This window comes from Hyperolius riggenbachi, chromosome 1, assembly GCF_040937935.1.
Source record: "Hyperolius riggenbachi isolate aHypRig1 chromosome 1, aHypRig1.pri, whole genome shotgun sequence".
Taxonomy (NCBI): Eukaryota; Metazoa; Chordata; class Amphibia; order Anura; family Hyperoliidae; genus Hyperolius; species Hyperolius riggenbachi.
In genome coordinates this window covers 124,086,723-124,113,708 of record NC_090646.1, presented here as the reverse complement: position 1 = coordinate 124,113,708, position 26,986 = coordinate 124,086,723, and the positions used below count along the sequence as shown (strand labels likewise).

At 41.9% G+C, this 26,986-nt stretch overlaps 1 protein-coding gene across 4 annotated transcripts in view; it reads right to left on the bottom strand.

Moving 5' to 3' along the window:
- The window catches only part of LIMCH1 (LIM and calponin homology domains 1), a 358,780-nt gene that overhangs the window by 33,264 nt on the left and 298,530 nt on the right, over positions 1–26,986 (bottom strand). For all 4 annotated transcript variants that reach the window (XM_068278486.1, XM_068278488.1, XM_068278487.1 and 1 more), the window contains 7 exons: positions 25,127–25,253; positions 23,136–23,293; positions 22,634–23,042; positions 19,958–20,182; positions 18,389–18,479; positions 17,204–17,343; positions 12,881–12,980 (listed from right to left, as the gene is read on the bottom strand). In XM_068278486.1, the coding sequence (XP_068134587.1) occupies positions 12,881–12,980; positions 17,204–17,343; positions 18,389–18,479; positions 19,958–20,182; positions 22,634–23,042; positions 23,136–23,293; positions 25,127–25,253 (1,250 nt within the window). The remainder of the gene's footprint in view (positions 1–12,880; positions 12,981–17,203; positions 17,344–18,388; positions 18,480–19,957; positions 20,183–22,633; positions 23,043–23,135; positions 23,294–25,126; positions 25,254–26,986) is intronic.

Sequence of the window (26,986 nt, the reverse complement as noted above, 5' to 3'; positions counted from 1 at the left end):
TTCCCCTAGGCGGCCAATAGTCTTGAGTCCTTGCCATGTGTGACTGCCCCTGCTTTCCTTCCTTCTTTGGGTAGCAGCTCCCTTCTTTCATGTGTTGCTCACCCAGCAGCAGATGCCCCAGTCAATGGTCTATGTGGCCTTTGCAGACATCCAGGCCTGTCTCTCAATATTCTTCTTCTCTAAAGAAGAATAGTAAATCAGGGCTAGTATAAATTGGAAAGGACTGATAGAAAAAGACTAAAGAGCCATATAGAGGTCGATTAACAGAACGTAAGAATTATCTCCCCTTACCTGCTTATCTAATTAAGTATCTCTACTTGACTGTCTTAACTCATGAATGAGTTCTTATATTTTTCTCAGATGCAAACCTTTGATCAAATTTGCGGGATTGTAATTAATCGGAAGGTAATTATGGGTGGTTTGCACAAAGGGAATGATTATGGCGCCTTCTCTCTTGGGATTTGATCATAAAATCCAACATTCTGATTGACAAAAGTCTGTGTACCAATTGACCATAGAACGTTTCACAACAATTTTCTCATTATACTGTTTGGTTTTCTGTATAACTCAATCATAAAATAAAATCTGTTCAAATGATCGCAGAGGAACATTCTGTACCATTAATAACCTTTACAGAAACAGTGCCGTGGAGTTTACTTGATATTTTGCCACGCCCTTCCAGAACACTAACAGCACTGTTATTTTAAATCACAACAACAGTATATTGGATGGAGTTGTTCTTTGGCATTTATAAGCCACTAAACAGAAACTATTAACTGGCCTCCATGTCCTGGACAGTACTTGTGAGACCTCTGCATCCAAGTGCCTGAATCTTCTCAGCCTCACAACACTCATCAGCTGTTCCTCGTTGTGTATTCACTTTACATTAGACTGTAGAATGAAAACTGGGGTACCCCTTAATGTTAAAAAAGTAAAACCGTATAGCTGGAAGACACAAAGCCATGGACCAGCAACATTTTATCAAGGGAGTATGCTAAAGAAATTAAAAAAAAAGTTTATATGTTCCACCACTGTCTACCCTACCTGCAACCTAAATAATTTTAGATTGATAGATATCTTCTGAATGATTTCTGGAAATATACAATATGGTTCACAATGAGATGGTATTGAAATTGCTTGGCTATTACCAAGTCATATTTTCATAAGTGGGTGAGAGAGCTGCTTATAACAAGTCCAGGACATCACACCTTCAAAAACAGAGAATAGATCAATCAGAATCAGATGCCATCTAGCCCAAACTCAGCTGACACCAATCTAAGGTTTTGTGATGGTTTGATGGTATGTGATTCTTGCACCCACAATCCTTGACAGAAAAGACTGCAACAATTATACTAAAAAAATCGGAGATGGAAGAACACATCTACCGGTACTTATTAGACAGATTGATAACCATGAGCAGCAGATGAGGAGAGCCATGAGACATGCCACACTGCTATAGTAAATCTTCGTTTATCTCGTTACTTTAGTTTGGTACATCCTTATCGTGCTGCAATACTGAAAAATGTCTTGTTGGTGTCACCAGTAGAGGACAATGATAATATCACCCCACTGGATGAGAGTAGAGTAGTTGCACAGTTTGGATTAGCCATACAGGTCCTGATTTTTCTGAACTCTCTCAAACATCTTCCTGTTAGGAGCCATGTGAACACCGGAAGGAATGCTTTCTATTTTTTTCCCATTTCTTTTAAGGGTAAAACCTCTCATAGTAGCTTTTTACTTAATTTCAAGTCTTTGTAGTCCTGCCAGGAATCGATACCAGTGCACAGGTTTTTCTGGGCACACATGTAAATAGAGTGCCAAGTTCATTTGGGGGCCGGAAATCGCCTTTAATAGAATATCAGTACGATTTCTCCCATTATGCTTAGTAATTACAACCGTAAAACATCTGTACATTTTACAGATATTTTACTGATCTACTAACCTGCCCCCATTCTCACTTGAACCCTTCTTTTATGGTGTCCTAATCCTAACCAACCCACCCCCAACTGATGCCTAACCCTAACCAAACTCCCCAACCTATGCCTAACCCTTTGGTTTTGGTTTTATTTTGGCTTTATTTTGGTTTCGTTTTTTGGTTTTATTTTGTGATTACATGGGTTCTATTTATGCTCTTTCATTCCAGTTGCTCCTACCTGTATGTGTTTTGCCTGAGGAAGCGGGCTTGTGTCCCGTGAAACGCGTTGCAAATTGATTATTGTCTTGGAGTATCAAATTGATTAAATTTATATTGTCAACCATAAAGTGGTCCTTTCTCATTGGGGGTAGGCAAGTCCACCACTGCCACCCACATTTTAATTGGTTTTAATTTGGTATCATTTTTACTCTATTGGCGCCTCTGTTCCTCTTATTACGCAATATCCACCTGGTGGATGGGTGTGGACACCCTCTTGTCTTCTTCTACGCAGAGAGCGACTTTTAACCTGAGCGGGGACAGGTCTAATTTCCCCGTCTGTGATACAAGTGGTTGCCTAACCCGGCAACCCACAATTGTGAGTATAATTTCACCATTATTTCTCACTACGTTCATACCAACAATAATACACTATCGGGGGCTCTCGATTTTTCCTTTCTCTCCTTTCTCACATATGTACCGAGGACAAGTCCTGCGGCTAATCGATTGCAGACCCTACTAAACAACCTAACTCATATGAATAAACCAGAATGATGAATTTCCTTGAACTTCGTAATACACATAGGAGCGATCTCCTTGCAGTATTCAAAAAACCCACTACCTCTGATGTACCTGAAAAACCACAGGACCCTCAATCCACCACAAATGAGGTCCAGATTGACCTAAAACCAATATTTCAAAAACTGGAGAATGCCTTAAAGGATGAATTTTTTCACCAAGCGGACATTTCTATGCAACAGACTTACATTGAGGAGAAAATCTCTCCAGATGGCATAAGGGTAAAAACGTTATCAGCCTTCCCAAAGGATACTGTCTTCACAGAGGATTGGTACCAATATTTGGAAACCTGTTCTGAGGGCATGATGACCAGAATTATAAATAAGCGGTCTTCCCTAATAGAGGAAATACAACCTATCATAAAAGATTGCAGAGATTCATTAGTCCTCCATACTGGCAGCATAAAATACCAAGCCCTTATGTCGAACATGATCACTAGAGTAAGAAAATTTGAACACGACACCACAGAGACCAAACTGAGCAAATTGAATAGAGACAGATTAGCATATGCTGAACATAGAGAACGAGAACGGAAACCCAGGGGTCCAAGTTCACTCCCCAAGCACCCCGACCCTCCCAACCACCCCAGAGAAGGTTATATACCCAGACCTTTTCCAATGAACGGTCCACACATACCGAGACCCACACCTAACAATATTCCACAACTTATGAAATTACACTTTCCACCGCCACCCTTTCTATATCCAAATTATCCCCCACCCCCCATTGTCCATCCTTCCAACACACCAACAAATACTCCCACAACACCAAATGAGGAGAGGTACAACCAACCGTCAAAAGTCACTAATGTGAACCAGGAAGGTGATACGTGCCCAAGCCCAGGGACTACCACCGCCAGCCCCAAGACAACCCCAACTGGTGGAATACAACACCTTCCACCGGGGACAAACACTATCACTCTCTCAAAAGTACCGGCACAAATAAACTTTTTATCAGCCCAACCCAAAAGATCAATGGATAAAAAACGACCAATCCATAATTCCCAAAAAGACAAGAAGAGATCCATCCAAAACCCATTGGACAAACACAAGGCGCATTCCATTATCGGATTGTTGAATTCACCAAAATACAAATTCACAAAAGGACCACCACCCCCCACCTTGTTTAGACATACAATCAACCCCCCATATGTGGCTGCGACCACCACACACAGCACTGATTGGACCCAACTCACGGATCCTCAGCTCAACCCCTCAGAGACAAAAGGGGATACATTTACAAATATAAAATCAACATCAAGTAACAATCACATCAGTCCAGACTCAGTCTTAACAGACATAGAAACAGATACAAACCCAAACAGAGTAATCCATAATTCCTCCACCAAGGCACACCGAGAGGACACAGATGAGGATCTCACACAATTTAGCACCCACAATACTCAGGAAGATATGCCCTCACCCCCCCAAGATCACGATTCCAACACTTTGGAACAGGAATTACCATTATCATCCAATGATAATCATCCACTATCAGAGAGTTTGAGTGAACAATCAGAATCTTTTTTAGAACTTCCTCCCACCCTCACAACACACCCACCAGACACGCTACATACACAACTTCCCAGTCCAAAAGCTTCTCATATGATACTACAACCCAAAAGCATTCGAAAACGCCCTTATCAAAGCACCGAAAACGAGGATCAAGGGGAAGGGGCAGAGGAAAAAAGGAACAGAGTCTAGCCCCACCCACTGACAAGGGTACTAAATCCATATTCAATTTGTCCAGCTATATACTCAAGGAAAATGAGATAAAATTATTAAGTAAGGGCCTATCCTTCTGCCCCACCAACACAGCCCAACTTAGTGAATTATATACGGACCTTAATGCGTTTGTTCGTAAACTGACTCTAAAGAGGCACTTCGCAATAAAAAATAATGATAAAAATAGAACATCCATAATAACTCAAGAAAATGATATACCGATCATTACAGTTAATGAACAGGAAATGCAACTTGAAAAGTGTATAGTCACCTCCCTCAAAGGTCGATCTAGATTTTATCCAACAGCCTCAAAGGGCAGCTTTATAGAAACATTTTATGCATTAGCTCTAGAAGACCTACAACAATTATGTCATGAGAATCTTAATTTTCCTTCCAACCTAACACCATATGAAAAAACTGCACTCAACAACCTCAAAAATAATACAAATTTGGTTATCAAACCAGCAGATAAGGGAGGGGGAATAGTGATACTCAATAGAGAAGATTATATCAAGGAATCAAACCGCCTCCTTCAGGATCCTGTCAGTTACCGTATATTACCCTCTGATCCCACCATCTTATACCACACAGCCCTCAAAAAATTCATCAATAATGCACTGATGGATGGACTAGTCACCAAAAACGAAAAAAACTTTATATTAGTTGAGAACCCAAACACCCCCTTTTTCTACCAATTACCAAAAATACACAAAAGTTTAACACACCCCCCAGGAAGGCCCATTATATCAGGAATCAATTCCATCACCAGCAATTTATCCAAATATGTGGATCAACACTTACAGAAATATGTACGGAACTTAGACTCATACACAAGAGACTCTCAACACCTCATTGACATACTCAAGGATCAGGACTGGAAATCTGACTATACATGGCTAACATGCGACGTATCAGCCTTGTATACTAATATCTCACACGAATTTGGGATAGAGGCTACACAATTCTACCTCCAATCAGACTCCGATATGCCACAAAGACAAAAAAGCTTCATATTACAGTGTGTAGAATTCATACTAACACATAATTACTTTTCTTTTATGGATACTATATATCAACAAATAGGGGGCACTGCTATGGGTAGCAGTTTTGCGCCCAGTTACGCAAATCTGGCCATGGGCCTGCTTGAAACCATTTATATTTACAATAATAACCCTTTCCAAAATCATATTGTACTATACAAGAGGTATATTGATGACCTGGTATTTATTTGGCGGGGTGACACATCACTTATCCCTACGTTTCTCAGTTATCTGAATTCAAATAGAGCAAAACTTTCTTTTACTTCACAATTTAACAACTCATCCTTGGAATTTTTGGACCTAGTTTTGTTTCACGACAAAGGGAAGATAAAGACTAAAACACACTTCAAACAGGTAGATTCTAACAGTTATATTCATTTTAACAGTTTTCACCACAAACCATGGACAACTAACACCCCATACAATCAATTCAGACGTATCCGTAAAAACTGCACAGACACAGCGGATTATGAAACTCAGTCGAAGATTTTAGTGGAAAAATTCAGAGAAAGAAAATACCCCAAAAAACTCATACAGAATGCCAAATTTAGAGCCAGACACCCCCAAGACCCCCCGAAAAAAGTAAATACCACACCCCCTAGTAACTCGGACACCATATTACGATTCATTACCAAATATAATGCCCAACATACAAATATTAGAAACATCTTAACCCACAGGTGGGAAATCCTACAACAAGACCCATTCCTACAAGGGTGCATTCCTAAGAAACCCGTTATTACGTATCGCAGAGCCCCGAATCTTCGTAATCTATTGGCACCGAGTAAAATCAGGGCAAAAACCATGATACCACCCGCACCAGCTGGCTCCTGTGCATGCAACAAAACACGCTGCCTGGCCTGTACATTCATAACCAACACGGATCAATTGGTAGCAACGAGCAATAAGATTGTTTATCCAATTAAAAAAACACATAAACTGCGACAGTAGATTGGTGATTTATGTAGCCACATGTCCCTGCAAGGTACAATATGTAGGACGTACGAGCCAGCAACTACGAGACAGAATCGGACAGCACAAACGCAATATTCTAAAGGGTCTGGCCACACACAGCTTATCCAGACATTTTGATCTAGTTCACAATAGAAATGTCAGTGAAGTCTCTTTTATAGCCTTGGAACACATCAACCCCCTAACAACCAATGCAATCCAAACACTAAAAAATAGAGAGATGTTTTGGATCCAAACCCTAAAAACCCTGGTACCCCTGGGTCTCAATGAACAATTAGAAAAAACGTTTTAGTAGAACTAATTCTGGTCTCATTACCCTTTGTATCGCTCTCTTTTTATCAGAACTTGAATTATACATGTGTCAATTAATCTTATCGGTTGATTATTATTATTATTATGTTTATATATTTTTTACTATCATGCATGTGTGTGCGGGCAGGTGTGTATGTAGGTTTATGTATATGCTTGTGTACATACAGGTGTGTGTATGTATATGTGCGCATATGTATGTGTATATATTTCTTTTTATATATAATTTTTCATATATTATTATATTATGGTTATGTTATGGGTCATCACGATGATATGTGCATCTATCCATAATTATAGGGGCTACCATTCTTAAATGACAAGTACTTAACAACAATGGTCCCCTTTTATTCATTTTATTATATTATATTATTATTATTATTTTTAATTTTTTGTTTTAATTTTTTGTTTTACAGGACCCAAATCATATCATATCTAATTTGTCCCTGTTTAAATTGAATTAACATTCTAGATTTTGACCACTAGAGGGGGCAATATGCCACACATGCATATATGGGCATTCTAAAATTACGATCTCCATCTACTGATGGTAATAACAATTATAATGTCTTCCCCCTAAATAGGTTTGAGCTTGACGTTTCACTAAAAAGTCAAAAATATATATATATATATATAAAAAGATGGACATTCGCATTATATAGTTTAAGACACCCTCCTCCTTCTGAATAGCGGCACACTGACCATATTAAACATGGTGGCTCAGGCTCCCTGCCCTTAGATGACGTTTTTCCGCCTAAGCCATAAAATTACCAGTCTGGCGGCGGACCTTGACACTTATGCACGGCGAATCCCGCCCACCCATACCAGCTGCCCCGGCCAGGAACCAATAGTATAATGGGGGAGAGCGTCATCACACACGTGGGGCGAACTCCGCCCACCTGCATCTGCCGCTCAATCACAACGGAGAGTGCATTTAGGAGCTGGCGCGGCGTCTATCCACCACAAAGGCGCCACGCTAGTACGGATTGCTACTGGGTAAGTGTTTGATTCAAGAGCTGATGCATTTCGGCTCATATCATATTATTAAAGAAAAAACGGGGGGATGCATTTACTATCATGCGCATCTATAAGGGGATTGCAACACAGCATCACATACAGATCCACTGTACCACAGTCCCCTCTTTTTATGCACACACCTATGGATGCATATATGTATGAGCGTGTACGAGCATGTATATAATTGTAATCAGTAGATGATAAAGTTATGTTGAATAACATGGTAGTTTTTCCCCTTCCGTTTCCCTTCCGCTCCCCCCCCCCCCCCTCGGTCCCTCTCTCTCCTCCTTTCCTTCCCCCCCCCCCCTTCCCCCGGTGTTATCTATATTCCCACACCAATAGAACCCGTCTCCCTCCCACTTTATCCTACCCTTATCCCTTGCCCGTTCACCCTCACCAAGACTCATCCAAAGGTGATGAACGTCAAATATAATTGTATTGTGTCCTTGACCAATTACATAGTTTTAAGGTAGATTATATTTTATGGCCCAATTGGCCACTGAACTGTCTTTAGGATGATTTTTGATATATTTGATCTTTGCTATTGGTCCTATGATGATCTATATCCTGTTTTTATCCTGCTTCATTGCTTTGGTTTTATTTTGGCTTTATTTTGGTTTCGTTTTTTGGTTTTATTTTGTGATTACATGGGTTCTATTTATGCTCTTTCATTCCAGTTGCTCCTACCTGTATGTGTTTTGCCTGAGGAAGCGGGCTTGTGTCCCGTGAAACGCGTTGCAAATTGATTATTGTCTTGGAGTATCAAATTGATTAAATTTATATTGTCAACCATAAAGTGGTCCTTTCTCATTGGGGGTAGGCAAGTCCACCACTGCCACCCACATTTTAATTGGTTTTAATTTGGTATCATTTTTACTCTATTGGCGCCTCTGTTCCTCTTATTACGCAATATCCACCTGGTGGATGGGTGTGGACACCCTCTTGTCTTCTTCTACGCAGAGAGCGACTTTTAACCTGAGCGGGGACAGGTCTAATTTCCCCGTCTGTGATACAAGTGGTTGCCTAACCCGGCAACCCACAATTGTGAGTATAATTTCACCATTATTTCTCACTACGTTCATACCAACAATAATACACTATCGGGGGCTCTCGATTTTTCCTTTCTCTCCTTTCTCACATATGCCTAACCCTAACCAACCTTCCAAACCTATGCCTAACCTTAAAGGACCCCCTCCCCCCGACCTATGCCTAGCCTTAACTGTAACCCCCCCCAACCTATGCCTAACATTAACTGACCCCCCCAAAATGTTAACTAATCCTACGGCTACAAATAGGTACCGTATATCCTCGAGTATAAGCCGAGTTTTTGAGGCCAAAAAAGTGGCCCAAAAGTGGGGGTCTCGGCTTATACTCGACTGCCCACCTCCCCGAGTGCACCTTCCTTCCGCAGAGTGTAAAAAAAAAAAAAGCTGAGCAGCGCTAATGGTTGATTAACTTCCCCCTCCCGCTCGCCGCAATGTATACAGTAACCCGCGTGTCCTCCTCCCCGCTATGTGTAAAGTGCTGTAATCCATGTGACAGTCTCTCCCCGGCAGACTGGAGTGTGTTGCCAACCTTGGAATTGTCCTCCGTGTCCCCCGAGTGTCACCATATGCAGCGCAGCTTTGAGTAACTCACAGTGATCCGCGCTGTGTTCGGATGCCTCTTCCTGCCTGTCGCAGGCTCGTTGCTATGACTCAATCACGTGCACCACGTGCGGCGTCATAGCAACGAGCCTGCGACAGGCAGGAAGAGGCATCCGAACACAGCGCGGATCACTGTGAGTTACTCAAAGCTGCGCTGCATATGGTGACACTCGGGGGACACGGAGGACAATTCCAAGGTTGGCAACACACTCCAGTCTGCCGGGGAGAGACTGTCACATGGATTACAGCACTTTACACATAGCGGGGAGGACACGCGGGTTACTGTATACATTGCGGCGAGCGGGAGGGGGAAGTTAATCAACCATTAGCGCTGCTCAGCTTTTTTTTTTTTACACTCTGCGGAAGGAAGGTGCACTCGGGGAGGTGGGCACTCAAGTTAAACATAGCGGGGGAGAGGGGCATGTGGGTTACTGTACACATTGCGGCAAACGGGAAGGGGGCACAGATTACAGTACACATAGCCACGAGCAGGAGGGGAGGGGGGAGTTATGTGATCATTAGTGCTGCTCAGCTTTTTTTCCCTTTTTTTTTTACACATTGCGGTGGGGGAGTGCAGGGGGGCACGCTGCCATTAGTGATAGCTTTTAACGCAGAACTCAGTACTTTCTCTCTGCTCTATAAGATACGCACCTTAAGATAGTAAAGAAAAACAATTCTTTGTTACAGCTGATACAAAATCCTGCAATACATCTGCAGTGCGTCTACTTCCTGCTTTCATGGAAGCAGACATATTAACATCCTGTGCTTTCAAATGAGCTTATTTACCTTGACAGGTGACACAGGAGAGTTCAAATTACAATTTGTGATTAGACAGATGAGGAGGAGGAATTATTTTTATTATTAATGCTGCTGCATTTCCTACCCTCGGCCTATACTCGGATCAATCATTTTTTCCAGGATTTTTTGGTAAAAGTTGGGGGGTCGGCCTATACTCGAGTCGGCTTATACTCGAGTATATACGGTAGTTAGTGCGCCACCAGAGGCACCAAAGTAAATAGCCACAAATAAGTCTATGTATACTATAAGTATACTTTAAGTATTACCATAATTTAAGCCCTGGAGGCGCCAAATGTAAAAAAAAGCAGGTGCCAGTGTCCGCTATTTTATCAAGTGCTTCTGGAACCCAAATTAACCCTTATAGCCGCCAATCATGGATATTTACATTCTACTTTCTGCTGTGCTTCCAGCCCTCCAATTAACTGCTTTGCTTTTGTGTGCCTAAATTCAAATAAATGTGTCAAGAGATAATTATGGCGGCTGTCATTGCTGACCTCCCTCTCTGAAAATGCTGATGGCCCACAAGTAGTGCTGGTCCCCTACTCAGGTCACATACCATGAAAACTGTCACTACAGCTGGAATATACAGTATATTCCGGTTCAGAAGAGATTTAAACAGTTTAGCCACAGGCTCAGCGCTGAAGCCAAGAAACTAACTATTGGGGGAAATTTGTAGGAGTGAGCCTGCAATGACAGCCTCCATATTTTCATACTGATAGATATCTATCAGTACTAAGGGTAAACAGATCTTCTTGGATCTGCTAATTACACCAAAAAAAAAACACCACAAATGAGTCTGAGGTACTTTAAGTGGTATCAATTGTTTGTTACTTTATACATTTCTAGTCAGAAAGATACTGTACATAGACCAGGTGTATGGCTCCTCATTCTAATAACCAGCCAGCACCAGATGCCAGGGCACTGCCTGTGTCTCCTTCCATGGCTGAGATTCTAACGAAGCAACACAAGAGCTCTCATTTACCAGCAGCCATTACCATCATACCGGTGGCCTTGTCTTTCTTCCAGCAAGATCACATTACCTCTACAGTATAATTAACACATACCAGCTCCTCCAGGTTCAAGAGGTACATGCATTCATTGTGAGCATAATGGACTGAGATGTGCATCAATTACCTCACCAATTTGGGTAAGAGCTGGAAAAAGATGCTAAATGCATTGGCTAAGTTCCACTTTCCACTTCTCTCATCATTTAAGAACAGTCTACAGAAGTCTCCCACAAGCGAACCGAGAACACATGAAAAGCTGAAGGGTCTGACGCTCACTCACCTCAATCAGGCTGACTGCCTAACAGCCAAAGCATTAAAATCATTATGTTTTTTTCCCACCTTTTTTAATGAGTTTAAATAGCTCATTGTGCAACTACACCATACATAGAGCCAGGTGTATGAATACTACAACAGAGTGCTGCCTTGTGTAATTAGAATTTTTGCCTTGCAGTGCTGGGTCCCTGGTTCAAATCCCAGAAAGGGCACTATCTGCACAGAGTTTGTATGTTCTCCCTGTGTCTGTGTGGGTTTCCCCTGAGCACTTTGGTTTCCTCCCACATCCCAAAAACACACAGATAAGTTAGTTGGTTTCCCCCTAAATTGGCCCTACACTATGATACATACACTACACACAATACATACATAGACATAGGACTATGGTAGGGACTCAATTGTGAGCCCCTCTGAGGGAAAGTTCAGTGACAATACAATTCATCTTTACAGCACTGCGGAAGATATTGGCTCTATAGAAATACTAAAATAATAATACAAAAATAGAAAAAGGTCATCTGCTGTGTGGCTCTTGCTAGCTCAGTAGCCCTGATTCTATCATCTTAGCCTGTACAGCACTGTGCGGGAGATCTATCTGAGATGAGATAAACAGAATCAAATAAGAGCCAAATAATTTCATCATTCGGAAAATCGTAAGTACTCCAGTAGTATTGGACCAATCAGAAAATGCAGTGATTTATGGCAAAAACTGGAAAGCCACCGAAATGTTAAGCCAATCGAAAGACTTGAAAATACTCTGTGGTATTAAAAGTCTTGTGGTCTATAATTACTGTGCCAATCCGATTTTCGCGGAAAAATTCAGCATTCTTGGATTGGTGCAATGCTCCAGAGTTCTGTAACTGGGCTAAAATTACTGAGTTGTGGTAAATCAGATTTTCCGATTACCGCTACTGAAATTTTCATTCCAATGGAAATTTCTGACCAACTCCATAAGCTGCCACCAGCAGGGCGGCGACTGCGAGAGTTTTCTAAATCAGCGGGAGAGCCTCCAATAAACAGGCACAAACCACAAGACACCTGAAAGTCAGCACAATGACTTGGCAATCTCTTATTGTACTGAATTCTGCTAATACTGTAATACTATTATAGTGGTCCTTTGAAAGCAGAGGACAGCCAATGCATTTGTAGGCCCCAGCCATTACTGGAAATTAACACTTGGCATTTCATTGTACATTTCATTTTATTAAGGAGAGTACACAATACTACATTGCATAGTCAGCAAATCGTATGTACAAAAAAAAAGTAAGAAATGGCTTAAAACACTGAATGGGTTCTGCTAGGTTATGTAATATTACAGCATTCTGTTCCAGTCCATGAAGGTGAATGGGGTGACCTGCCATCAGAAGGTGGCGCTATGTGTACGCACCATGCTGATCTTTCCGTAGTAGATCTTGGCCGGCATCAGGAGATCCTTTTGTACTTGACAAGGTCTTTTCTTTTTCCTCCTTTATGCTGGAATTCTGAGGCTAAAGCAAAAAGAATCTATTTAAATCTATTGTTACAGTTTACTAAACATAAAATGCAACTATACAATACTGTACTTCAGAATAAAGCCTGTCTGCATTTATTCTGATGTTCAGTAAACTTTGCCCCATCTCTACTGGTAACTGTCTTAACCACAAACGGACTTGTGTTAATTAAATTGTAACTGTCGCATATAAAATCAAATATCAATTCTTTATTTTAATCTGGTAAACAAGTAATAAGGATGCTAACCGGGCAATCCAAAAGTTAAAAACCACTATTACTTTTTGTGTTGATAAATGATCATTCCCCAGTTTACCTGATTCTTATTTGATACATTGCAGGAAGTTGCAGGGCATGCTGGGTTGTCTCTTTTTGCATCTTTACTTTCCTCTCAGAGTTAACTAATGCAGCCTGATTGGCTGAAGCTTCTTTCCCTCCTGTTTTCCCCTCCTACACCTCTGTTCCTCTCTGATTAGCCAATATTTCTCATGCTGAGACAATGCACTTTCTATTGCAGAGGGTGGGAGTGCCTGAAGACTGGGAGGAGAGGCGGGCAAAGCATACACAATCAGGCAGAGGAGAGTGAGGGAGGAAATGACATCAGGATTGGCTTCAAGATAGACATTGTGAAAATGGAGAATCCTAAGTAGGATTTTCTCTTATTTACTATAGAAGAATCACTAAAATAAAAATGTGGACTGTGCAATACATATGTTATGTAATTAGAGCAAGTATTTATCTACTTTTATGTTTTTTTTTTTCTGAGATAGTATGGCTGACAGCTCCTCTAAGAGTTACTGCCCTTTGCCCACCCACCTTCCCGAGAGGAAGCACAGGATTTTTACTTACCTGGGGGGCCTCTTCTAGCCCCTTGTAGCCAGCTCCATCAGCATCCCCTGTCCAATTCGATGAGCTGCTGCTGCCAAAATTATTAAGGTCCATGATCCCAAAGGGCTTCTACTGCACATGTGCCATTTTGGGCCTCCCAGCTCCTCAATCGTACTTCAGTTGCTGGGAGTGTTCTGTGCTTGCACAGCAGTGTTCTCCCCAGGCTCTTTTAGCCGGATGATCCACCCGGCTACATTTGGTGACCACACGGCTGTCATCAGCTCACCTCCTCCTATGCTGTAAGCAGAGTTGCCCTGCATTTTCATCTCAACCCACCGCCTACTTTTTCATGCCACCCGGCTGGAAAAAAATTCTGGGGAGAACACTGCACAGTTAGTGAAGGCTTGTAATTGCGCAGGTACAGAGTGCTTCCGGCAACAGGAGGGCAATCAAGGAGGTGTGTGGTTGGGGTTACACGTGCGCAATAGTCTGCAACTGCCTCTAACAAGGCTGACAGTGGCAGAATGGAGGGGACCAGAGGACACTGAGGGAGCTGAGGGGGGCTGGAGGAAGCCAAAAGGTAAGTAAAAATTCTGGGCTTCCCCTCGTCTCAGGTAAGCTGCTCCATCATGGCCGTGTGTCGCCCCCTCCTCCATTCCCCACAGATACAAATTTGTCACTTTGCTAGAGCGATGCGTCTGCAGAGGCCCTGGCCCTTGATTGGTCACCAGAGGGATCAAGTCTATTATCAAGCTGCTTGTTGAAACAGGGGAGAGGCTAGAACGTTGTTGTGAATTGCAATTAGTTTTCCGCTTTTATCAACAAGTCCATCATTAAATACATGAAGCCTAGTCTCACTCATACATCTTACAAATCACTACTGATTTATGCTACGGTTTGTACCCAGTATCTTTTACCCAATCAATTCTAAGATACTTTGATCGTTGCATAGATTAGGTTCGCTTGTGAAGACATAAATTAAAGGGATCCTTAACTGAGAGGGATATGGATGTTTCCTTTTAAACAATACCAGTTGCTTGGCAGTCCTGCTGTTCCCTTAGGCTGCAGAAGTGGCTGAATCACACATCTGAAACAAGCATGCAGCTAATCCAGTCTGACTTCAGTCAGAGCACCTGAACTGCATGCTTGTTGAGGGGCTGTGGCTAAAAGTATTAGAGACACAGGATCAGCAGGAGAGTCAGGCAACTGGTATCATTTTAAAAGGAAAAATCCATATCCTTCTCAGTTTAGATTCCTTTTAAGTAACAGATATTCCACAGTAACTGGACACAATAAATGGAACTGCGATAACCTAAAGATAAAACTGTTCACCTTTTCTCATTATATACGGTACTTGCCTCTGGATCGCCTTTCGGTATTCTATAGAGTGCCTGGGTAAAGTAGAATGCTTGGATTTTGTAATTTGCCTATAACATATACATGGTACTTTGTACTTGTCTTGGTTCACTTTGTCTTTTTTTATCATAGGGTTTAACCTCCCTGGTATTCTGATTATTTCTGAATTTTAGTGTCCGAAAGTGGTGCAATTTTTCACACGATTTTAGACCCTAACAATCATACCGCTAGATAGATCTGCGGCAGCCCTGCACATTATACATCTCCCATGGATCCAGCTCGGGGTTACCACTCTGAGCTGCCGATTTGTGTACCGAGCCTGACTAGGGATTACGCTAAGGAGGTTAATAACCCAGGGCTATAAATCACATTTTGTGCGTGGCTAAGATAAACACTCTAACAGCAGGGAACAGACGAAGGGCAGCAAGTGATCAATTTCTTATACTGGAACAAAACTACAACTGCAGCAAAAAAAATGTAAGCTGTTAAAATCTGGAAAAAACATTTTTTTTTGGACTAGTCCATTTCCTCATGGGGAATTCTCAGGGTTTTCCTTGTTTTCAAAAGCATTTCCTGAATTGCAGTTTAACTGCAAAAACAGTGTGCAAGAAAGTAGGGAGGCTGGCTTGTTTATTACTCTTTTGGCAGTTAGATTTCCCAACTGCTGTTCAGGAAATGCTTTTTAAAACAAATAAAACCCTGAGAATCCCAAATGAGGAGATGGAATAGTCCAAAAACCTGTCAGTTCTGTCAGATTTTTAAAGGGACAGTCTAGTTAAAATTATGCTTTTTTGTTTAACCCCATATCAGTTATTTAATATGGAGAGCATACATTTCTCCATAGACTTCGTGTTAAGAAAAGTAGATGATAACACCAATTCTGCTCAGCGCTCTTGAAAAGCAGAATTAGTGTTATCTACTTTTTTTTTTAACTTAAGGTCTATGGAGAAATGTATGCTCTCCATATTAAATAACTGATACGGGGTTAATGGAAAAGCATAATTTTTACTAAACTGCCCCTTTAACTGCTTAACAATCCTTTGACAATCATAGAGAAAAGCAGATGTCAGCGACACACTTAAATGGTCAAACTTCATCAACATAAAAATTCTAGCAAAGTCCAAATTAGGATAATTTTATTAAATACAATTGATTATCTTATCAGTTTATTTTCACTTCAGGTTCACTTTAAGTAAGCACCCTACTGAATTTTTTTTTCTGCCTATCAGTAAGCCTTTTGAAATTGTATGCGGTTGTTGGCCCCATTATGTTGATCATCCCCTACCTATAGTACCCCCATGTCACTGACTCAGAACAAGTATGCAAATCAATTGTTTAAGTTCTGATGTGACTGGCTGCCTGCTTGTTCCAGGAGTGTGTTATAGAAATTACCAACACAAAGATAAAGAACCACTAAGATGGAAAATTGTAACATACTGGGGGTATATTTGGCAATCTATACTAGGTAAGGAGCTAAGTAACACTGGGGAACATCTGTGCCTTTGTGAGGTTTGTGGGGGTGGAATGGTTTTCCATGTCCCTGTACCAAAGCCCTGCCCCGCCCCTCTGGAGATCTCCCAACCACACCAATGCACCACCACCTGCAACACCTCCCCACACCACTGGTCTCAGGATAAATGTTTGGACTAGAAAGCGCATCTCGGGCTGAAAATGGTTGGGGACCCCTGCTTTAAATGCCTCCCTTCCCTGCATGAAAAGAAACCATTTCTCACAACTCTAGCAATACAAATATAATACTATGCCAAATAAGAAATGTGTAATTATATTGTTCCCATAGTGGGACTACAGACACAACTTTGTCAAAACAACACAGATTTATCTATGGAATGCCTGTTATTAGCTCTTACATGCCTAGAAAGGATTCTGTAGCCATAAATGAACACTCTAAACAAAGTCACACTATAATAACTATATGCAATATTAATTCAGTGCACATTCAAATCGTATAAACGTTCATCAGCGATGTTAAATGACGGTTTTATTTAAACATATACAGACACATATGCTGTTGCATTACCAGTGAGTCAGTATTAGCTCTTTGATCTTCTTCTTGGACTTTTCCATTGACAACAGGTTCGGGTGGAGCCAGGGAAGGGGTGAACTCCAAGCTGGTGACAATAGAACTTTCCTTGTTCACACTAGCAGGCGCTACCACTTCTAGAGGAAAGAGTTCAGTTACTGCACTGAATTAGCATTTTTATGCCTACACACCACCATTTGTACTTTTATAAGGGCTTGGGCACATATCCACATTACTCACAGGTCATTTTGCAGAGTAACATGGCATCTGACTTACTCTTCATTGCAGCAATGACCTCACACATCATATGGGACAGCATTGCGTTGTGTGCAGAAATGCATTAAAGAATCACTATCATGGAAAAATGTTAACACTTAAAATACATAAAAACACAAATAAATGTACGGTACATTTCTACTCGAGTAAAATGTGTTATTAATTACTTTCCACCTATGTTGCTGTCACTTATGTCAAGTTGTAGAAATCTGACAGAACTGACAGGTTTTGGACAAGACCATCTCCTCATGGGGATTCTCAGTATTTTCTTTATTTACAAAAGCACTTTGTGAACAGCAGTTGCCTATTCTAACTTCCTAAATTGCCTATCCTAACACACATGTGTGCAAACAGGTGTGTGTGTGTGTGTGTGTGTGTGTGTGTGTGTGTGTGTGTGTGTGTGTTGGGGGGGATGGAGAGGGGGCTGTATCTTTGTATAGATACTTTACAGGGAGAGCTTTTGAAAAGCATAAATTAAATACCGAGGAACCCGCCATGAAGAGATGAACTAGTCAGAAACCTGTCAGTTCTGTCATATTTCTACTAACTACCGTAAGCAACACAGTAGAAAAATAATTTATAGCTTATTTTACTCTGGAAGAAACACGGTTCTTATCTGTATGTGTTTGCATGTATTTTACATTGTACAATTTTTCGTAATAGTAATCCTTTAAGCAGTGCGTCACCAGAACCCACAGCCAAGCAAATACATAAGTTTGCTCATTAGACAGCACTGTCAATGCATTCTCTGATGTGCTGGCATTTTGCACAGTGAAATCATCTCAGCAATGCAAAAATGTGTCCAGGCCTTAGCAGTAATGGATCCCAGCAGTTATATGTTCTATGTAAATGCTACATGAAGCTATGCGAGTGCACACCAGGGACAGTCTGGAAATCCATACCAACCTGCTGCTGCTTGTGGGAGGACACTTCCTGTAACCATGTGTGATGCGGCTCCCTCTACCTGGTTGGTGTGATTTGTCGCTTCAGTGAAGGCCTGAAAAGAAGTCAGAAAATACAAACTTCGTATGAGAACAGGGTTGATATGATCAAAGTAATTCATATGTGTTGAAAAGTAGACCAAAAAAAATCGTAAGATCTAAAATGTTACCTACAGATTTTGACCAAGGTGGTCATACACTTATCGATTTTCCCATTAAAATTTCGAATGACTGACCGAAAATCAATCAAAACTATCAACCGGACTGGTCGGAGGTTTTCATCAATCAGGGGTGGGGCAGGAGCAGTGGTCCATGCAAAGGCCATTGTGTTGCATCCAGCAGTGCAACAATGTGGTTCAATCGATTTTCAATAGGTTTCTTGCTGAAATATAGTGATTATGGATGTGCTGTGAGTGGTAGGAATTGATCTTCCTCTAACAAGATTTTGACCAGAGAAGGTTCGATCAATTTGCCACAATGGGTGGCAATCTACCTGTGTATGGCCACCTTAATACAGTATATCCTACTAGTTATCAGTAACAGTAGATAAGGGTTGATACTCAGAGGCATTATTGACTAACTGCACTAGTTTTTGTTCACAGACCACGGCAGTGTTTTTTTTTTGTTTTTTTTTTGAGAATACTGAGAATAACGCAGCATCTTAGGTTTGGAGGCCATTACAGAGGAACTTCGCAATTTTGAAAAATGTTCAAGATTCCCGAATTGCAAAGTACTGCATTTTGAAAAGCGATTCCCATAGTGATTTCTGTTTGACCTTGCAGGCACTGAATGTGATCGCTACAGGATTTCTCCAAAAATGCTGTATGGAATGCTTTGGAACCACTGTCATGGTCCCAGCTTTGCAGGAAGCACTGTACTGGGTCCCAACCCTTACCTTTATCTTCTGGGTGTCCCTCCTCCATTGGGAATGCATAAACATACATGCACATGCAATCAGAGTAACTCTGTGAATCCATGCCTGTATATCCAACCAGAATCTAATCTGTATGACCTTCTTAATTCCAGGTGCAGATTTGTTAGGAAGGAAATCTCCACCCACTACCATACAGGCCTGAAATGTTAAATTGAAGCCCAAACTGGCATCCAGCTGAAGGTTTGTATAAACACTGAATAGAAAAATGGGGTAATTTATTGTGGCTAGATCATCAGTTAGCTCAAAATCATTGCATGATTGGCGTTTTACATAGTAAGGAATACTACCCATCATTGCAAGCATTTCACACTACATGAAGTGTACCCAACTGTTGGACCAGCCATAGATAAGTGTTTCTAAACATTATTATACACTATTGTCAATGGCTACCTTTAGGGGAAAAGCACAACATACTACAATACAATAGGTACTGGTGCCAGCAAGGACAGACATTTCCCAGCTTGTATTCAGTAAGACTTTCATTGAAAATGGCCATGCCTACCAAGAGTGCCCAATCAGTTGTCATTTTAAAAATCATACTGGAAAAACAACCGTACTTGCTGCAGGCTTCCCAATCTTATAAATATACATTACGCTTACTTGTTTGCTCTCAACAGAATTCTGAACAATCGGCCTGGTCAAGTTGAGTTCAACAGAAGATACGTCGACCTTCTGAGCCGCTGCTGGTGCATCCACTCTGGCTATACCTTCAAACATCTGAGATCTGGTCATTACTGGAGAGAACGTTTGGACTGCGCCAGATCTTTCCTTCTGTCCTTCTGTACCATTCAGTGCTTCTCCATTTACACTAACTTTTCCATCTACCTACAGAAACAAATGAACAGGTTCAGATATAGTGCTACGGGTGCAAGGTATGGCCTTCTGGGGAGTAATGGTAAATTAGTCATCAAAGAGCTTCAAGCCTATAAACCAGGGGTCTCAAACTCGCGGCCCGCGGGCCATTTGCGGCCCTCGATACAATATTTTGTGGCCCTCACAGGCAAAAGCTTCCTTATAGTTCGCTTCAGTGCTCCCAAGCTTCGCCGCATCCCCGCCGCTAAACGAGGGCTGCAGAGCCCCCAAATTGCCCAGGGGGCAATCCGCCGGCATTTCCTGGAAGGGGCAGAGCTTTCAGCTTCAGCTCTGCCCCTCCTGACGTCAATCGCCACCTCTCCCCGCCACTCTCTGTGAAGGAAGAGTGGGAGGGGCGGGCAGAGGCGGTGATGCGCCGCGATTGTGAAATTCCTTATGCGGCGCAGCCTCATCCGGACTTTGCCTTCTGCCGCCCCCCAGGTAAATTGAGTTTGAGACCCCTGTTGCTATAAAAGCTCATTTCAGCTCTTCTCTTGTTATATACAATGTCTATGTAACGTCAGCCCATTTGTATTGAGCTGTACTGTACCCGAGCCTCTGACACATTAGATGGAACATAAGACAGTCCAGAATGCTGCGGAGTCCAGCTCCTGTAAGCAGAAGGAGCTTTGATAGGCAATTAACCACCCTGGCGTTCTGATTAAATCGCCAGGGTGGCTGCGGGAGGGTTTTTTTTAAATAAAAAAAAAACTATTTCATGCAGCCAACTGAAAGTTGGCTGCATGAAAGCCCACTAGAGGGCGCTCCGGAGGCGATCTTCCGATCGCCTCCGGCGCCCAGAATAAACAAGGAAGGCCGCAATGAGCGGCCTTCCTTGTTTTGCTTATATCGTCGCCATAGCGACGAGCGGAGTGACGTCATCGACGTCAGCCGACGTCCTGACGTCAGCCGCCTCCGATCCAGCCCTTAGCGCTGGCCGGAACTTTTTGTTCCGGCTACGCTGGGCTCAGGCGGCTAGGGGGGCCCTCTTTCGCCGCTGCTCGCGGCGAATCGCCGCAGAGCGGCGGCGATCAGGCAGCACACGCGGCTGGCAAAGTGCCGGCTGCGTGTGCTGCTTTTTATTTCGTTAAAATCGGCCCAGCAGGGCCTGAGCGGCAGCCGCTGGCGGTGTTGGACGAGCTGAGCTCGTCCAGACCGCTCAGCTGGTTAAAGAAGAAAGCATAACATGAATGTTACATTTACTCTGGGTTCTACAAAACTTCACTGCACTTGTTTCTAGCTTAACATACTGCTCCCTCCCATAATGCTCTTGCATCAAGTTTAGATATTTTGCTACACATATGATAAGTTTTGGCATCATTATGTCCCTCACATGAAAAGTGCTGCAGTAAGTGTTTATGTCCTCCATATTATAAGTGCTGCTACTATGCTCCAACATCTGTTTCCCCATTTCAGTCCACCAGTCCAAACATAATTAATGTTGCCCCTCACCTTCTATATGTGCTTCCCTCCAGGAGTGTAACTACAAATCATGGGGCACTACAGCAAAATTTTGATAGGGCCCAATTATGCACACATCCCTTTCCTTTCCTCCATTGGTGACCCTCACAACATGGGGATTCATCATACAAGGGTCATAAAACAAGTGTGGCCATCAGGATCTTCACACCCATAACAGGTGCAGCCTCAAAAAACACCTGATCTGGAGTATCAGAGAACGGGAAGGTTAGTAGTTGGGGCTCCGCACACCTCTGGGCTCCCCTGTAGCTACAGGGGCTGCTACCCCCTAGTTACGTCCCTGCTTCCCACCCGTGTAACAAATTCTACCCCCTGTAAAACAGAAAAGGGTTTATTGTACATAGTATTTATGTCTCTTGCGTGCACATGACATGTCTCAATGACAGGACAAGGAGGGGTTGTAATTTATTATAATAGCTATATCAAGAAGCCGAGAGTCTATTTTTATTCAAAAACATACCATATCTCAAACTTATACAGAAGCACATGATATACAGTCCAGCAAGTGACACACTCTAGGCCCAAAGCTTAATGGCCTGTAACCACTGAACCATGTGTCTTGTAGTCAGGATTTTATCAATCGTTTTCTCATGTCCTACATTAACAGTTCGCCACACCATTTCTGGACACCTTTACTGCTTTACCCACAGCCGAATAAGAGGGGGTTCTCCACTCACTCCCCCATAGTGTGCTTTTATCCTTTATAAGCAAATAACATGTTCCATATTAATATGGGTGCTCATTGTCTACAAAGAGGCCATACAAAGTCAAGAAAACCCAAACAGTCAACTGGTAGAGGGTGTTCTGACATACAGTAAAATAATAAACTACAGAGATATTAATACTGAAAACAATGAAAAAACTAATGCTAATGTAAAACATTCCAAAACATTTAGTAGAGGAGCTTTTTACTCTGCCAGGCATTTCTCCAGTGTAGGCCCTTACCTTAAATGTTTTGAGGACGTGCTGTGTGTTTCTGGGCTGTGAGTAAGGCTTGGCTGTCAGCATAGGCACAACCTTTGAGACCGCGCTTTTTGTCGGTGACGTGGGACTTGTGAGTGATTTGAACACAGGGTCCGTGGTGGGGGATATTGTTGCCTCCACTGTAGAGGTGAATTTTTGTGAAGGCAGAGACTGCTGCCTCAGATACTTTAGTGGGTTGGGGTCCTCTGATGAGGAGAGTAAGCTGGGCTCTACTGAATGGCTCCTCTCCAGAATTTTTGGCATCACTAAACTTTCAAGAACAGCTTCACTTATCGTAAACCTCTCAATGTATTTTTGCAGTATCTTGTCCGCTTCCTCTTTTGTCTTGGCGCTTTTGTAGGCTTCGTGCAGTTCTTTCTCTCTTCGTTCTCTGTGATAAACACGTGAGGAACATGTAAATAGAGTGCAAGGAATCATCTCACCACACACACAGAGGATGGGAATTTACACAGAGAAATCTCACTTTTCTTCCACTATTTCCTTATAGGTTTTTATACTCTTTCTTCTTTCAGACAAGTCTGGTTCCCCACTGAGTAACCTCTCCATCTTCTTCCTCTCTTCTTCTTTCTTTATCAGGTCCTGTGATGCACTTCTCCTCCGGGTTTTCCACCGGGCCAGGTCCTACACAAAGGGTGCAAGGAATGAAAGAAAGAGAAGATCATCATTTCCACAGAGTAAAAATTATCAAATGATGGAAGGTAAATATGCACATCACATACATCTAACATTTCACACCAGGGTCTCTTGAGCTCCTGGGCATGTTAACACAACTAATAAAAATGGCATCCAAAGGAAAAAATCTGAACTAAAATGTATAGTAACCCGCAGCAGCTATGGATTAATGCCCTTGGAGTTGATTCACAAAATGAATTGTATGAATTATCGCTCCGTATCCATTCTATCTCTCCGTGGCAGAGTACAGCTATATTACCAGTGCCAACACCAGCAGGGTTCCATGCTCGCTACCTCCTCATGATGGGACCAGGGCAACATGATTGCCTATATGGGTGAAGTATGGTAGGGACTTTGTGGGCCGCCAGCTGCTACATTAGCCATGAAGGCCTGACAGGAACACTGAACATGATGGCTAAAGCGAAGCGAAGATTGTCTGGAGCTTATGGTCTCCCATCAGAGGATTCCTTGGGTAGTGGAACATGGAACACTGGCTAGATATAACAAGTACTGGGGTAACTCCGAGTCCTCCAAAACTATCACTGCTTCCTTGCGGTGGAAGTTGAAAGGCTAAGGGAAGGAACCTCAACAGAAATTCAGTGTGCCTGGAAGCTCTAGGTGGCAGCCTACCGCCAAGATCGGGTGTTGAAGGCTAATCTACACACCCTAAATCAAATTATTGCTAAAAATGCCAGCTGTTAATAAAAACCTTAAAAGGTCACAAGGATATAAGGTAGAGCAAGACATTCAGGAAACCAAAAAAGTATGATGCCATTAATATCCAGTAATGGTGAACCCAACAGAGCTTACAGTAATAACTTTATATATTTATTAATTCTTCGGCTTGTTTCGGGTACAATACCCTTCTTCAGGATTTCTATATACATGGTCATGTCAGATTATAGCTGATTTGCCTGCCAGTTCCCTGCAGGGGTGGTTGTTCCTGGCTTCATGTTGGCCAGATGCATTTGTCATATCTTGTCCACTGTATTTGAGAATCAGATATACATGTATATATAAGGCCTGAAGAAGGTATTGCACCAAAACAAGCCAGCGTTTTTGCCTAAAGAATTAATAAATATATAAAGTTGTTACTGTAAGCTCTGTTGGACTCATCATTACTGGACATTATTGGCATCATACTTGTAAAGTTTTTTTTCACCCTTTTTGGATTATTAAAGCCAAAGAAAATATTTTTGGTTTCACACATTTTTTGTTCAACCTTATATCCTTGTGATCTTTTGATGTCATTGTTGGTGTAGAACACCTCAAAGGCTGTGTATTTCTATATGTAATCTCTCAACATTTAAATCTAAACTAGTTGGCAGAGATTCCAACTATCTCTAGCTTTACTTAAACCCTTGAAACAGAGCAGCTTATGTTTTTAATAAGCTATCCCTGCTCCAGTCATCAAATTGCAAGCATCTAAAATGATTGCAGACGTGTTGCCTGCATCAAACTTGGCTTACTGACTTCAACAGGAAGTCTTCATACTCCAGCATTGAAGTGCACGATGCTATCAAAGAAAGTTCAAAACGCCTCATCATTACATCAGTCATGAAAAGCTGAACTTTATGTATGAATCGCTCCTGAGTGCTCCATTCAAAATAAAGGTAAATGTTTTGTATAGAAGAACATGATAAATATCTCACCTATATGCATGTGTTTTTATTTCAAATCTACTGATATGAAAATGTATGCAAAAACTCAAATGCAGAAATGATCACATTGTTAACAGAATGTTTTACTCGATGTTATTTGGCTATGGATAGAACTACCTACATCTTGCCACGTGTCATCCTCCTCTTTCAGCAAGTCATTGATGTACTGTAAGTGTTCATGGTGAGCTCTGCTATGAGGCAGCATACCTCCTTCCTCTTCGTATCTCATGTCACACATGCTTACACTCCTGCACGATACATGAGAACAAGGGTTACTTTTCACTATCATCTGTTGCATTCTGCAGAATAACCACAAGATGGCACCAGAAGATAAACAGTTCATGCAGCTTTTCAGTAGAATGCTGTGAAGCTGAAATTCCATGCTTCCCCTGTAGGAGGAGATACTTTATAACAAATCCAAGGGAAACAAATGCATTTTAATACCATATGTGCAATGCTAAAAGTACATGCATTTTATAGGTTATTATATGCCATTATATAGAAGTATAGTAAGTCCTGCAGATGCTATGCTGTAATACTTCAAATACCATACACAAGCAAACATAAAAAAACATTGCATATCTGAATAGTTTTATGACACTGGTCCTTCTTTAACTGACATTTTCTCCTAGGAGATAATTTTCTTTTCTTTAAAATAACTTTTCAGCAGTGCCGGGACAAGGTCCTCCAGCACCCAAGGCTGAGATACCAAAGTGCGCCCCTCCATCCCTCCACCCCAGCCGTCATACACCAAAGTGCGCCCCTCCATCCCTCCCACACTGATTGCTATTAGACTAAGAGGCGCCCCAGAGCCCCCCAGCACCTGAATCTCTGGTTATCTGGCTTGCAGTCACTGCCATGTAGCCCCTTTTATTATTTCTCTCTGCTTCAAACACAATAGGGGAATGATAGCTGAGTGAGTTGTGCACCCCCTCATACACTGCTCCCTGAGGCTGGAGCCTCTCTTGCCTCTGCCCTGCTTTTCAGCATTCAGGAATTGAAAAAGTACCATAATGTAGGTGAAAAAGTCCTGTCAAAATAAGTAGGATTATTTTCTATCTTGCTGGTGGCTTCAAATGCAATTTAGTGTAAAAAAAAAAAAGTGAGAAAATATCACCTAAGGGAAAAATTAGGCGTAAAAGGGAATTGAATAAGGGTCACTGTGTGAACTGCACTTGCCAACATTCACTCTTAAAACAGAAGGTGTATGGAATGTGATAATGCATCATTTCCTGACTGTGGGCTGACTTCTAAAAACCTGTGAAGGTAAATTGAATAATTCGAAAGCTGTTGGTTAATAGCAACTTTGGTTTATTGATTATTAACTCTAGCCTTTTCTTACTGTTTTGGCCTTCCTCGGAGCAAGGTATGGTTTGGCTATATTACTCTATGGAAAAGACCTTTGAAAGTGCTGTGACGGTCACGGTATCCAGTTACATTATGGAGAAATAGAACTCTCAGTAGATGGTATAGCTTTTACTGCAGGGGAGGCTGCTTCCAACTACAAAAACCCTGGTGGTTTTGATGCTCTATAACTCAACTAGGCACCCTGTAAAGAGCACACTCACACATCCTACCCACAGAGTCCATTATCCAGTTTATACCTTACTCTGATAGAGACAAAACAGCCTGACGACCTGTGCCTAAATGGTGTCATTTTCATAAGGACATTTACAGTAATTAAAAGTAGGCCTTGCTCTAAAACAAAAATTCAAACAGCAGACTGAATATACACAAGTTCAATTTAACAACAGTCCAGGTCTTGAATGGAAATAGATAGCCATTTCGTTTTTATGAGCACTGATAAAAGCCTTCCTTGTGCAAACTTATCCTTTATGACATTTAACTGTCTCAAATGTTAGGCTGAAGTGAAGGCTGAGCAAACTAAAACTGCTGTAACCGAGCAGCATGTTCAGCTCTATGGAGAGGAGAATGGAAACGTATGGTGTACGGCAGAGCAGCATCCTGTGGCATGGGTAGG